Source organism: Hoplias malabaricus, chromosome 17 (assembly GCF_029633855.1).
Source record: "Hoplias malabaricus isolate fHopMal1 chromosome 17, fHopMal1.hap1, whole genome shotgun sequence".
Lineage (NCBI taxonomy): Eukaryota > Metazoa > Chordata > Actinopteri > Characiformes > Erythrinidae > Hoplias > Hoplias malabaricus.
Window position 1 is genome coordinate 4603617 of NC_089816.1, and position 13587 is coordinate 4617203.

Consider the following 13587-nt stretch of genomic DNA (forward strand, 5'->3'; position numbering starts at 1 on the left):
CCGGATACGATACACGCGTCTGTTACACTGTGTCAATTGATTTATGACATCACAGCATTTATGATATATTACAAACACAACTAAACTTTTAAAAAGAAAAATACTGATTATAGGCCCGTCTTGTTATGGTTTGCACCTGCAATTTTACAGAAAAAGCTGTCTCCGTGGTACAATGAAGAGAAACGTACTTCCGGTGAGAACAGCCATTTTGTAGCAGCGGTGTATTAACTACAATGTCTCGTATTACGCGATAATAATGCAGCGTTTCATTTTGGGGCCTTGCCCGAATTCATCGGTTCATTTTCTTAATTTTTAAGTAAAATGTTTTTCAGACTTCACTCTTAATGTTTTATGACGAAATAAAATATTTTTATAATAATAATAATAATAATTTTTAGAATCTCTCAGGAACTGTGCTCAACAAACTGAACAACAAATGTAACGAATGGCCTTCTACTGCTACTGTCTAGTAGGCGGCTAGGGTGTGGTTTGGGACACAGCCTCTAAATCAGCGTCATTGTCACACAGTGAAAACGTGTGTATTAAAACTACCTAACGACTTGTTAAAGCTTCTAAATTGTACACAAATCTTTCTCCACAACCTTTAACCCTCCCACCACACATACACACACACACCGGAATTAACTGTTAAGTGTGACCTGTCCAAGGTGTGAAGTGAGAGAGAGAGAGAGAGAGAGAGAGAGACTTTAACACACTTCACACCTCACAATGCGCCAACACACTCTGACATGGAGACTCCACATACGAGTTTTTCCCATCTCCACACTTTACACCTCCAGATTACTACGGCAATGGGAGGGTGATAATAATAATAATAATAATAATAATAATAATAATAATAATAATAACAACAACAACACAAAAAATTATGATAATCCTAAATGAGGAACGTTTAGAATAATATTATTAATAACTGTACAGTTGTACACAACTAGAAAGCGAGGCAAATGTAATCTTATGGAAAAATGTTTCAAGTGAATGTTTACAAAATTAAAGCAGAATGAACAGGAATGTGATCTGGTTTACATCCTCCACACAACAAAACTATTGAAATAAGGAGTTAATTAACATTAACATTTTACAGCAATAATAACGATTATTTGATCATTTTATTATAATTAGTTGTTGTTAAGATTTTATTTTTTATTATTTTTTATAATGAATATGTGGAAAAATACGTATCGCAGTTGGTCATTGGACACGTCATAATAATTATCATATTAAACATATTCATTATTATTATTATTATTACGTTCCTGGTATGTTGTGATGTCCACAGTCCTGTCTCTGTCTCTGTAACAATGTGTCTAAATGCTACTCCAGTGCTTTATATGATGGTGGTGATGTAGCTGTACTGACTGACTGTCTGATTGGTTGCTTGATTGGACGCACTCTAAATGTCCTGTAATTTTTAAAGGGGGCAGAAAGAGATTGGAAGAGTTCTGCATTGCATCTAAACTCTGTATTCCTGCAGACCTTGTTGGTTTTCGTTGGGGAACGTGTGTTTTCTGTCCTGTCGGTCCTGTGATGCTTCCTCCTGTGTGCTGGGGTACAGTGTGTGTGGGTGGGTGGGTGTGCGTGGTCTCATTGGCCGTTATTTGAATGCAAATCCGCCGTTTTGAAGTGTCGGCTGACGTCAGGAAGGCGCTGTTATACCTACACCAGCAGCACCTTGTCAACACTCACACATCATGTTTGATTGAAGCACGTCACGGACTTAACCCCGCGCGCGCGAGCTGAAGAGCTGCTCTGGACTACACCTCGTTTTAAGACATTTTACCACAGCTTACAGCATTTTTACTCAACAAAAACAAAGAGAAAAGCCCTCGAGGGCCTGTTTGGGATTGATTCGGATTTCTGGCTTGATTCTGATCCGCTTTCTGGCATGGTGCGGGGCTAGTATGTTGCCATAAAACGGGAATTTTGCTTTTTATTTCCCTCTTTAACGCATCATGTATGTTGGATATCTCCTGGATAAAGAGGGCAATATGTATCACCACCAAGGACCCGTACGCCGCTCCTCAGGTATCAACCTTCCACCTCAGAACTTTGTGTCCACGCCGCAGTACTCGGACTTCGGCGGATACCACCACGTGCCCGGCGTGGAGGCGCACGCGCAGGCGCAGGCGCAGGCGGCGGGTCCGTGGGCCACACCGTACGGCGCGCAGAGGGAGGACTGGGGCGCGTACAGCCTGGGTCCCCCAAACCAAATCTCCGCGCCCATGAGCAGCGGCTCCTCTCCGGGACCGGTCTCGTATTGTTCGCCTGAGTACCCACCGTTGCACGCGCCCTCCTCCGTGCTCCCGCCGCCGCAGGACAGCGTCTCAGTGCCGCCGCTCTCCCCGCATTCTGAGCGCCGCAATTCCTACCAGTGGATGAGCAAAACTGTGCAGTCTTCCTCTACAGGTACGCACGCACACACACACACACACACACACACTGTACATTTAACTTTTAACAGAGCACTAGCGCATTACACTGAGCCTAAAAGAATCCAGCACTGAAATATTTAAACCCCACTGCGTAATCACTGCAAACCGAGGACGTGTAACTCTTCCATCTTCCGCCGTGTCTCACGTGTCGTCCAAAAAATAGTTTAAAACAAATTTAACGAATTTTGACTTGTGACGAATTCAAGCAACATGTCTGAAAAAGACTGGGCAAAATGTAAGGCGTGTTTCTGAATAATCGCCCAGCATTCCACACCAAACTGTAGACTTCTCTTTCCCTTCCTCATTCATTATCTGAGCTCTAACTCACTTTACATTGGGCTCAAACCGCAGTTTGATCCGAAAACTACGCTCTGTGAAATTATTATTATTATTTTAATGAAGCAGGCTGCATGCAACATTTTGAAAGACGTCTTTTGCTGATGCTGTTTTCTGAGTGAAAACCATAGGAACGAGCTCTGTATTCTGTATTCATTTAGAATTGTAGAATTTTAACAAAACTGTATTTTGACCACGGGATTCAAAATGTTTCAATTGAACGTTTCCATGGCAATTAATGCACGACGCAAGTTAGGCCCAACTTTGTTTTCTTTTCTGAACTCAGAAGTGAAATGCACTCACCATGCAACAGTTCACCATCTGAAATTAAATGAATCATTTTGTAAGTTTAAATGAAAAGAGTTTTAGTTTTGAAAGTTTCTAATTCAACAAACTGAAGTATGTGATTTCCCTGGATGGAGGTGGTCAGACATTTTCGAACGATTTTGAAACGTTCAGGCACCGAGTGAAGGTCTGATGTGTGTATAACACTCACTGAAAAAGAAATAAAATGAGTCGATATTAATTTAAATTTAAAGTGAGTATTAAACGCGAGTACGCGCGTTTCCATGACAATACACGTCTCTGTTTAACCTGGAATATATGGGCCTCGGTTCCTTCCTTTAGATCTCATAAAATGGTGTTGTTTTTGACTGACAGACCTGTTCATTCATGAATGTTTTCTACGCCCGAGGGCAGGAGTGAGCTGCACGTGCTTTTATTTTATTTTAACTTATTTTATTTATTTATTTATCGTGGTGTGAACTGCAGAATCGGTTCCGTGGAGTTGTATAAATCCAGTGAAGCTCCTTGTCATGTCTCCTTGATGAGCCGTGTTTCCAGTGTAAATCAGAAGGAAAGAAAGAGGGGGGGGGGGCGAGCCGAGGAGGGTGTCTTCCACTGTGATCTGCAGCTGTATTATTTTAAGTGAAGTTGTTTCTGAAGGGTTTGGGTCGAACTGGAGCAAATGCAACTGTGGCAAATGCGCGCGGAGACAGGTGGAGGTGTGGGGAGGTGGCGCCACGCGCTTGTGTGATGCTAATGCGCCGAGTGAAGGAGATGGGAGCTACGAGGTTTTTTCCTGTTTTATATTGTCTCCTCTCCCTCTTCTTCTCCTTCTTTTTTCGGGGGTTATCTGTCAGATTGAGGCGTCGGCTCCTTTCAACACCTCACTCTCTTTCACTTTGATATGCAGCAGAGTCTTCCTCTCGCCTCTTCAGGAGTGTGAGGGATTTCACAGCCAGGCCCTTGTTATAAAACAGCCCAGAAGGACAGTAGGCACATCGTTATTTTAAAGGGGATTAGTCATAGTTTTAAACAAGCTGTGCGATGTGGGAAAACTAACGTGGCAGTTATTAATAGAGTCAATATACAAATATTAAAGTTATTTTAAAGTGAGATAGAAATACAGAGTACAAGAATCCTTATAGGACGTATGTTAGTATTTAAACCATTATCTGACAGTGGGGAATATGTATGAGAAGATGTAGCCAGACGGGTCACTCAAGTACAAATTTGAAGAGAGTATATTTCATTTGATTTGACAAGATTAGTGATGCCTTTAGATTTTATGGTCAACCCCCATCTGTACTTCAATTACACGTATTTAAATCATGATTTCTAATCAGCCAAAGCGAATAAAAATCATTTTACATTGCTGCCATTATTAATAACAAGAGCAGATACCGTGGGCAGACAGTGAAACAGGAGCAGCCTGCTCTGATTCTCTCAGGGAAAGTCTCCTTGTAAATGCTTTTACCTCTTGTGTTGCCTCTTAACACTTGAATGGCGTTTAGCTAAGATCTCTTCGACTCTTTGTTCTGCAGTTTGTAGAGAAAAGTGCTGTAAAGGAAGATCAGAGGGATGATTTACATGTCTTGATGCAGACAGATAAGATCCTCCTCACAGCCTTGGGCTCTTTACTGCACTCAACTCAGACTTTTCACCACTGATTTTATTTTATTTATTTACAAATATACATCTGTTCAAATATGGTTTAATTACACTGGTTGTGAATGTAAGCTAATTTTACATTGCGGTGATCCTACATGTTTATAATCTGATTGATCAGTTGCTGGTCTTTTTTTATCTAATCATTTATTTATTTATTTATTTATTTATTTTTCATTCCCTTACATCGCTATGCTTTTTATCCCCACGTAATAAAGCCCTACATTTTCAGCCATGTCGACTTTTTCCTCTTAAATTTGGCTTTGTACGTTGTTGGTATTTATTTCAGCTGAATAAACCCAGTCAAACGTCGTTTCCACGTGAATAATTGTTCATGTACGAGCCATTTTTCTCTGCGTGTTATTTATCTGTTCATTTATTCCAGTGCCTTCATTAATGCACTTTATATATCCGTGCAGGTAAAACGAGAACAAAGGAGAAATACAGAGTGGTTTACACAGATCACCAGAGGCTGGAGCTCGAGAAGGAATTTCACTTTAATCGTTACATCACCATCAGAAGAAAGTCGGAGCTGGCAGTGAACCTAGGGCTTTCAGAGAGACAGGTGGGACACATCGTTCTGTTCAATCTGAAATTAAATGATGTTGATTATTTTCCAAGTGTTAGTAAATGAGTACAACCCCCCCAGTAAATATTTAGCCGTTGATTCAACGTTGAAATAACGTAATGACTGCCGTCTAATCAACGCTCTCTTAAGGTTGAAAATGAAAATTGAAAAGACGTCCAAACACAGACATTGAAAAGACGACTATTAGACGTATTTTGGACGTCCATTGACGTTATTAATTGGTCCCGAAATAAATTACTTGTATAAAACGCTTTTTGGACGTCCACTGACGTTATCGATTGGTCACCACTTAACTAACTTATTAAGATGGATTTTGGACGTCCATTGACGTTTAAAATATGTCCTTGACGGACAGACTACTTTTAGACCTATTTTGAACGTCCAGGGACGTTCCTTGTTTACTGGGTCTGCATGCAGGGAGCAAAATTATTTGCTGTATTTGCATATATTACAATTCCAATAATAATAATAATATATTGTACTTTTTTTTTTTTTTTAATCAGCAAGAACGTTGTATACCTTGTAAAACCGTTACTATGAAAGTGCAAAAGCGCGGTGAAAATCTTTAAACTTTATCATGGGTTCCAAAACGCAAATATACAATGATGTAAAATATAAACTCTAACGGATCTCTATTGGCCTTCCTTCACAGGTAAAAATCTGGTTCCAGAACCGCAGAGCCAAAGAGAGGAAGTTAATAAAGAAGAAGCTAGGCCAGTCAGACGGCAGCGGCGGCTCAGTGCACAGTGACCCTGGTTCGGTGAGCCCTCTTCCGGGGACCGGCTCCCTGAGTCCCGCCGATATCCACAACTCCCTGTACCCTCCGCCCATCAACTCCTTACCGACGCTCAGGAACATTCAGCAGCTCACTGTCTCTCAGTGAACACGAACTGGGTGAAAAACCTTCCAAACTGAGCACTCCGTCACACTGAGAAAGAGAGAGATAAGACACGGATTATTAAAGAAATCATTAATATGTAAAACCAAGCCAACAGCCTCGGATAAGTCGTCCTAAGGAGCGCACTGTGGATTTACAACTGAGAACTTTTATTCACGGGTTTAAAGTGCAAAGGAAAAACCTGCTGGAGGCTCTTCACATATTGTTTTAAATAGAGTAGTTTTAAAATTAAAATAAATAAAAAAAGACATAAAGCTACAAAAATACTTTGTTCGTCTGGTACAAACGTGTAATATTCAAATGGTTTGTTTGTGTTTTTAAAATATAAATCGTTTTCTGTATGTGGTGAGTGTATTTGTTGTTGTTTTTTTTGTTTGTTTTTTTTGTAAATAAAAATGACTCAGGGTTTACAGTGCTTCTTAAAAACATGACTCGTATCTGTGGAAAACTTCTTTGTTCTGCTTCTTTTAGACTATTTTTATAGATAACAACGACCACTACAGCTATAAAGAAGTATTTACAGAGGGGAGAACATGGTAACGTCGTGTAATGTTTTATCTTTATTTTTTTTTAATAAGAAATCACGGTGTATCAGTGTATAATAAATTAAGATTTTTTTTTAATCTTAATTTAAACTTTAACCTAGACTTCACTCAAATAAATAGCTACACCTATACTGTATATGCACTGTCTCCAACAGAGAACTCATACCACGTCTTGCAAATTATTAGAGAAAGTCCTCCATTTTGTTTTGAACATTTCAAAATAAACCAGTCCTTGAAGTGTAAACAGTCAGAGGGATTTTGTGTGAATCTGTCAATTTCAATATTCTTTACAGAGTTTGTGACAACATCAAGAGTTGGGATGTTATATTCATTTTAAAAATATGGGAAAATATTAATTTTATTTACTATTAATAACCAATACATCTTCCTGAGTTTTTTTTATAAAAGTTAATTTTGGGGATCATTTTGCCAACAGGTGCTTGCACATATCTCTGAATTTATGATAAATCGTATCACAAAAAGATTGTTGAACCAATTCACGAACATCACGAAGTATAATAAAGACTTTAACTTTCTGAGTCAGCTTGAGGCTTAAGACACTTCAGCCATCTTGTTTCTATCACCACCACCATAATAATTATAACGTTTAAAACATATCTAAATTTACTCTGAGTGACATTTTTTCTAGTTTACTTGTCTGTGTTAAAGTCTAGGTATAGGTTGGTCTTATATAAAAATATTTAAGACCAAAACACAAGTGGCTTAATAAGTGGCTAAGACTGTAGGTTGTTTCACAATTCAGTATTTGGCAAACTCTCTAACTGGGGCAAGGTCACCTGAGCTTCATAATTATTTGCCTAGGATACAATTTTATCTGTAGCCTATATGTCCTGGGTTTAATATATATATATATTGTTGAAGTGTCATATCAAGAAAAGGTTATAGACCGTTGTGTATTTTTAAAAAATAAATATTTCATTGTATTAATCCTACACTCTCCTGAACCCTGAAAACTTGAAGACCCTTTTGCATGAGTAAAGGCTTCTTTACGTCATAGGTTCTTCAGATTGATGGAGAGTAGCTGTAGATGGTTATTTATGACACATTTTAGAGAATATGACATCACAAACGATTCTTCTATTGTTACGATGTCAAGCTTGTCAACCTTCTGTAAAAAGTGCTGTACAGAAACACATTGTCCATCAGTCTAAAGAACGTACCCCTTCATCATTCAAGAAACCTTTTAATCGGGTTCTGTATGGAACCATTTCCTTCTATAAAGAACCCTTGTAGAATCATCATTTTAAAGTGTGTAGCATGTGGGATTGGGAGGTTGTATGAATTAATTTAACCAGTTAACCATTACAGAAATTTGAAGATTGTCCAATAGAGCAGATATGTTCCTGTTGCACAAGCCTGAATTTGGGCTTAATTAATCTGAATAAACTGATTAATTTCAGTGTAAAAATACATTCAAAATCTCAAGCCGTTATTTCAACGTGTAAATTTCAAGAAGTCCTACTTCATAAATGCACTGTAATTTCGTGAACGTTTAAATCGGTCTGTGGGCGACTGTGATTAACGAATCAGAATCGCTCCATAATGTAGCACAAACAACACATCTGTCCACAATGTATAAATTTGAATGTAAAATGAATGTAAAATTTACTATTACGCCTTTCTGTTTACAAAAGAACAGGTGGGATGCTTGCAGACATAACAGAAATGTTTAAAGAAAATTAATAATGCTTAAATTTTCCCGCCTTTTGATTTCTGACGTCTCCCGTGAACACGTTCGCTCTGACGTCACCCGCACAGAGCCAAAAACGTCATGAGCGTCTTACTACCCAACATGGCGGACTTTGATACCATTTATGAGTTGGAAGAGGAAGACGAGCGGATAGTGAGTGAGGAGCACCTCGCCAGATACTGCCCCGAACCAGTGGTGATGCGAGGGGCCGGACACATTACCGTGTAAGCGTCCCGGGGCTCGGACGCACTGTTTCCGTTACGTTTTTGCTGCTCTCTGTTGCCTTGCCTCGCCTCGCCGTAGCCTCTGTGCTATGGCTATGTGTATTTACTCTCTCTCTCTCTCTCTCTCTCTCTCGTTCTCTGGCTGTTGTTGTCAAAAACATGCATCTAGGCCAAATCTCTCAGCTTTCGTTTCAGGTATACGACTCTGATTTTGATCCCTACAGAACGTCTCCCTTTTACTAAGGAGACATATATTCGCCTTGTTCAAGCGTCACTGTCGCCCCATCGGTTTAACAGGGAATAATCTTAATAATACTTCTATATAGTCAACAGGAACGTTATGATGTCACACGCATGTAGTTTACACTCGACCAAACTTCATTTAAACTCATTTCTTTTAACACGTTTAACATTCTTGACCCAAGATAAGAGTTATCAGCGTGTTAATTCTGTAACTCATTTTATATGTACGGTCAGTGAAATCTCCATTCTCCTCCTTTGTTGTCATGGTTTCATTAAAATCTAACGTTACTGTTTCGAAACCTGGCAACCAAGACGCAACCGTCCTTACATTCCCTTTACACAACTGTTATTGAATCTTAAATTAACTCTGTATGGTCTCTTTGCTTTGCTTTTTATATTAACCCTGATAGGAAACTCAGCTTCACACAGGTGTAATGATAAAATCAGCCTATCTTTAGTTTTACTGTACAACTTTTTTTTGTAAATTAAACTGTCATTTCAAACAATCATTTAGGCTGTCTAGATGTAAATTATGTATTATATTTAATAACAGTGATATTACAATTATATAGTGCACACAAACTTAAGGTCACTTCAATTTTTAAAAGAGAGAGAGAGAGAGGGAAAAACCTGGTTAAGGTAGTAATTAAATGACTTTTATTATAGTCTACTGCTGTTTTTATACACAACAGATTTATTTCTTGTTTTAAAAAGTGCTTGTTCAGTATTAGTTTTTTTGTTTGTTTTGATTAATTGAATAATTTAAATTCCATCTTTGTAGGTTTGGGCTGAGCAACAAATTCGACACAGAATTCCCCTCAGTTCTTACAGGAAAGGTAAGGCTGTTTGTGATTCTACAAAATCCTTTAATGTTGTCTGTAGTATTTTCTTTTTACTACTGGTGGAACTTTAAAAAATACAAAGTTTTCTATTTGAGACCAAGGGTGTATGGTGCATCTAACGTAAGCTGAATGTACCAAGGTAGGTTCCTGTAAATGAGTAAGCCGCGTGAGGGTCTTTCTGGCCGGGACCCTGGTGTTGGGAGGACACCACTCCAGGTGATGAAATAATGAAATAAAGACTGTGCCATGCACAAGAAAGGAAGGCTTCCTGGGTCGGACGCAGAAACACAAAAAGGTTGCAGGGGGAAGAGCGGGCTGAGGGAAGTGCGGGGCAATAAAATGTATCTTCAGTATTGTGACCCAGGGTGACATGTGATGGATGAGGTCAGGATTATGATGACTGAAGGGTGCAGATCAGGCCTGCTGGGCTTTATTCTGAGCTCTTTCACTGTTTGCAAAGAGACCTTTGCATCCTGTCATAAAAGATTACGACCCCAGTTTTATGGTGTACATACCCAGAGAGGAATGAGCAGCCATTCATGTTGTTTGGACGGCTCAGCCACAGGCCATGGGCCTTATCTTTTCTTTTTGTCCTCTCTTTACACTGCAAGTCCTGGAGCTTGGTTGGCAAGTTAGAAGCGTGCAATTGAGAGATTGCTTTTGATTAGTTGAGAGCATCTACAAAGACAGGGAAAGATGCTTTATTTTCTTTCAGTTTGGCACTAGGAAAATAATTGTATTATTATGTCATGTATCATTTTCTGTCACTAGGTCTTTGGCAAAATAATAGCATCATAAATATCACATATGATAATAGAACCTGTGTTATCTCGGACAGGTATTGACCACTATATTTCTGTTTGCTACTTTTCTTCTGCTCAAACTAGGTTGCTCCAGAAGAGTTTAAGACAAGTATCAGCCGGGTAAACGCTTGCCTGAAAAAGAACCTGCCAATTAATGTGAAATGGCTGCTCTGTGGCTGCCTGTGTTGTTGCTGTACTGTAGGCTGCAGCCTATGGCCTGTCATATGCCTCAACAAGAGGGTGAGAACTTCTGTAAATCAACGCTGTTTGCAGGCCTTTAACACACCAGTCTTTTTTTTTCTCTTTGGTGATGAAGCCAATAACAGACTGTTAAATTAGCGATAGTGTGAAATTGATGCATTAAAAAGGTTATTTGGAAGATGTAGTGTGGAAACTTTAAGTTATTGGCTGTAACGTGCAACTTACGAGCTACTTAAATAAGGGTTTCAGTCTATAAACGTCTCTGAAGCTTTAATGCTGAGTGTTTTATTGGCATTTGCTAAGCACCTGTTTGAAGGTTTTGATGAGGTGATTATTGGCACCTTTTAAATTACTCGTGTGTTCTTCTTTCCGATAGACACGAAGATCCATTCAGAAATTGTTAGAATGGGAAAACAATCGACTATATCACAAGGTAAGCAACATTTTTAGAATTAGTACCTCACCACCGTAGACGGACTTGCCAATAATATCAAAGGCTGTAGTTAAGGAAGTGTTCTGGTATGTGGTAAATAATGGCTGTAAAGTGGCTGCCAAACTGTGAAGACACTCTCCCTTGCAGGCCCTTTTTTGGCTAATCTGCTGATAGAGTGCAGAGGCTGACCAGGCTGTGCAGAGGTCAAAGTAAAAAAAATACTGTTGTGTCTCAAACCCAGACAGTAGCTACTCACACTGTGTCCAGCACTCAAAGGAAACTCCTTAAAGCACCCATAGCAATTTGACCCCAGTGAACCCTTGTTTATAAACCTTGAAAGCATGTCGGGTGTGCTTGTGAATATTGCCCCACTCCATTTAATAACAACTTTATTTCTCATCAGCTGGGACTACACTGGAAACTCAGCAAAAGAAAATGTGAGAGTAATAACATGATGGAATATGTAAGTGGAAGATTTTCACTTCTTACTCACAGTTAAGTAGTTAAAAGGATACTGTAAAAAATATTTTGACACATCCAGTAATCCATAGCAAACACACAGTCTGATTTTATTTATTTATTTATTTGTTTTCTCCACTCCTGCAGGTGATTCTCATAGAATTCTTACCGAAGTACCCTATATTGAGACCTGACTGAGAGGACTCCTGGGGGATGCTGGTGAACGGTCCTCACTCCTCTCCTTAGTGCCTTGTAAATATGTTGGATTGAGGGTCTTCACAGGTGTCTCTTGCTGACCCCTCCTTCTCCCAGTACCTTGTACAGTAGAATTGCAACACTGTCACTTTGCTTTAGAGCAGATTTTGCACATTTCCTGATGTAGTAAAAACGCTCCTCTGAAACGCAATCAGATGTTTTTGTTACATAAATATGATACTATTTAAAAGTGCATTTACCCCAAAGAGCTACCTGTCCTTCCCTCCTCCCACATGATATTGTTGGTTAAACAAGGCGCCTGAAGGTGTGTACTTGCCTTATGTTAGATATGTAACCTTTTTTTTAACAGAGGTGCATTTTGGGATGCAGAGATGCACAAAAATCCTTTTGTAGTTGTATGTGTTTGGGTTCTTTACAGCTAATAGGAGAGGTAGTATTGAGTTTTTAGGTAGCTGTAATATTTGTCACAGGGTTTTCCCCCCTGCACTTGGATTGTCCTTTAAACAAGGGATGGTTAAAAGTCTGACCAGTGAATTTTTGGAAAAGATGTACAGCGTGGTATGCCATGTTTACATAATGTATTTTAGCTGGTGATTAGTTTTCCGCCAATATATTATTGTAACATAGTTTGTTTATAAACTGTCTCTGTAACTTTCCAGTTTATATGGACCCGTTTACCTAGTAAGCCATAAAATGTGTGTACGACATGCCAGTCGAGTTAGGGCTGCAAATTGCACTTGAGCACATGAAGTTGGGCTTTCGGTCAATCTTTTTTTTAATTTATATTTTGTTTAAATACGTTGTGTCAAGTGAAAGGACAAAATTGTTAAAAATGGTTTGCCAATTAAATTTTATCAAGAACATTTGTCATTCATTTCAAGGTAAATTCTTGGTCAATTTCAGGTGTTTGTTTTTCCTTGTGTCTGTTTTTCCTTGTGTCCTGCTGTTCCCATTTTTGTCTTCAGTACCTGTTCTCATTTTTTTATTATTATTATTATTATTATTATTTAGTCAGCCTGCTGCATTAGAGTGCCTCTGGAGGTGTGGATAAAATGTGGAGCAAGTTGTGTTTGAGAACTTTGCCTAATCATATGGGAGAGGGAAATCTCTCAGTATTGGTCCTACAACAGTGTATCTGTAAATGTTTGTCTTCACCTTATTCTGTGGAAAGCATAAATAAATTCTTGAATATGATTCTTTTTCTACAGTTGTCCTCTATCTAAAGTGTCATTTATTTAAATTGCAGTTGCTACATTCACCTGAATTTTAGGCATTCAGCTTTATAGATATCATAGGGTTAAGATTAGTGAACAGAAAAATAGAAACAGCTAAATCTAAATGTAAAAAATGTTATAACAATTGTAACACTGTCATATATTGTACACCTTATATAAAAAAAGCAGAGGGTACTAAAGGTACATACGGTTCCATTTGAAGCTAAAAAGGAGTCTAAAATGTTCTCACATCAAATTGGATGAGCAGTTACAGACAATGAATAAATCAATGACCTATAGGTAAAATAAGCCATTAATTTACAACGTAAGAGTAGGGGCAGTTTTGTTGTAGGTGTAATGTACAAGCCAGTTCAGGTCAGTGTGGGATTCACTTTCTCACAACTCCACACAAGTCCCTAATGTTTCATGGTGCGTTATGAAAACGGCTTAGATATGTGATTTTACAGAAA

The 13587-nt window shown here is 38.7% G+C and overlaps 2 protein-coding genes across 2 annotated transcripts; both read left to right on the plus strand.

The window, feature by feature from the left end:
* The first annotated feature begins 1973 nt into the window (after positions 1-1973).
* cdx4 (caudal type homeobox 4) lies at positions 1974-6244 on the plus strand. The gene is made up of 3 exons (XM_066650082.1): positions 1974-2427; positions 5159-5304; positions 5981-6244. Exons 1-3 carry the CDS (start codon positions 1974-1976, stop codon positions 6209-6211), a joined length of 831 nt encoding a protein of 276 aa, XP_066506179.1. The 3' UTR covers positions 6212-6244.
* Positions 6245-8557: 2313 nt separating this feature from the next.
* On the plus strand, positions 8558-13091 carry chic1 (cysteine-rich hydrophobic domain 1). The gene is made up of 6 exons (XM_066649441.1): positions 8558-8706; positions 9731-9785; positions 10679-10834; positions 11172-11228; positions 11632-11691; positions 11835-13091. The coding sequence occupies exons 1-6, from the start codon at positions 8564-8566 to the stop codon at positions 11883-11885; spliced, it is 522 nt and encodes a 173-aa protein (XP_066505538.1). The 5' UTR covers positions 8558-8563; the 3' UTR covers positions 11886-13091.
* The last annotated feature ends 496 nt before the right edge of the window (positions 13092-13587 follow it).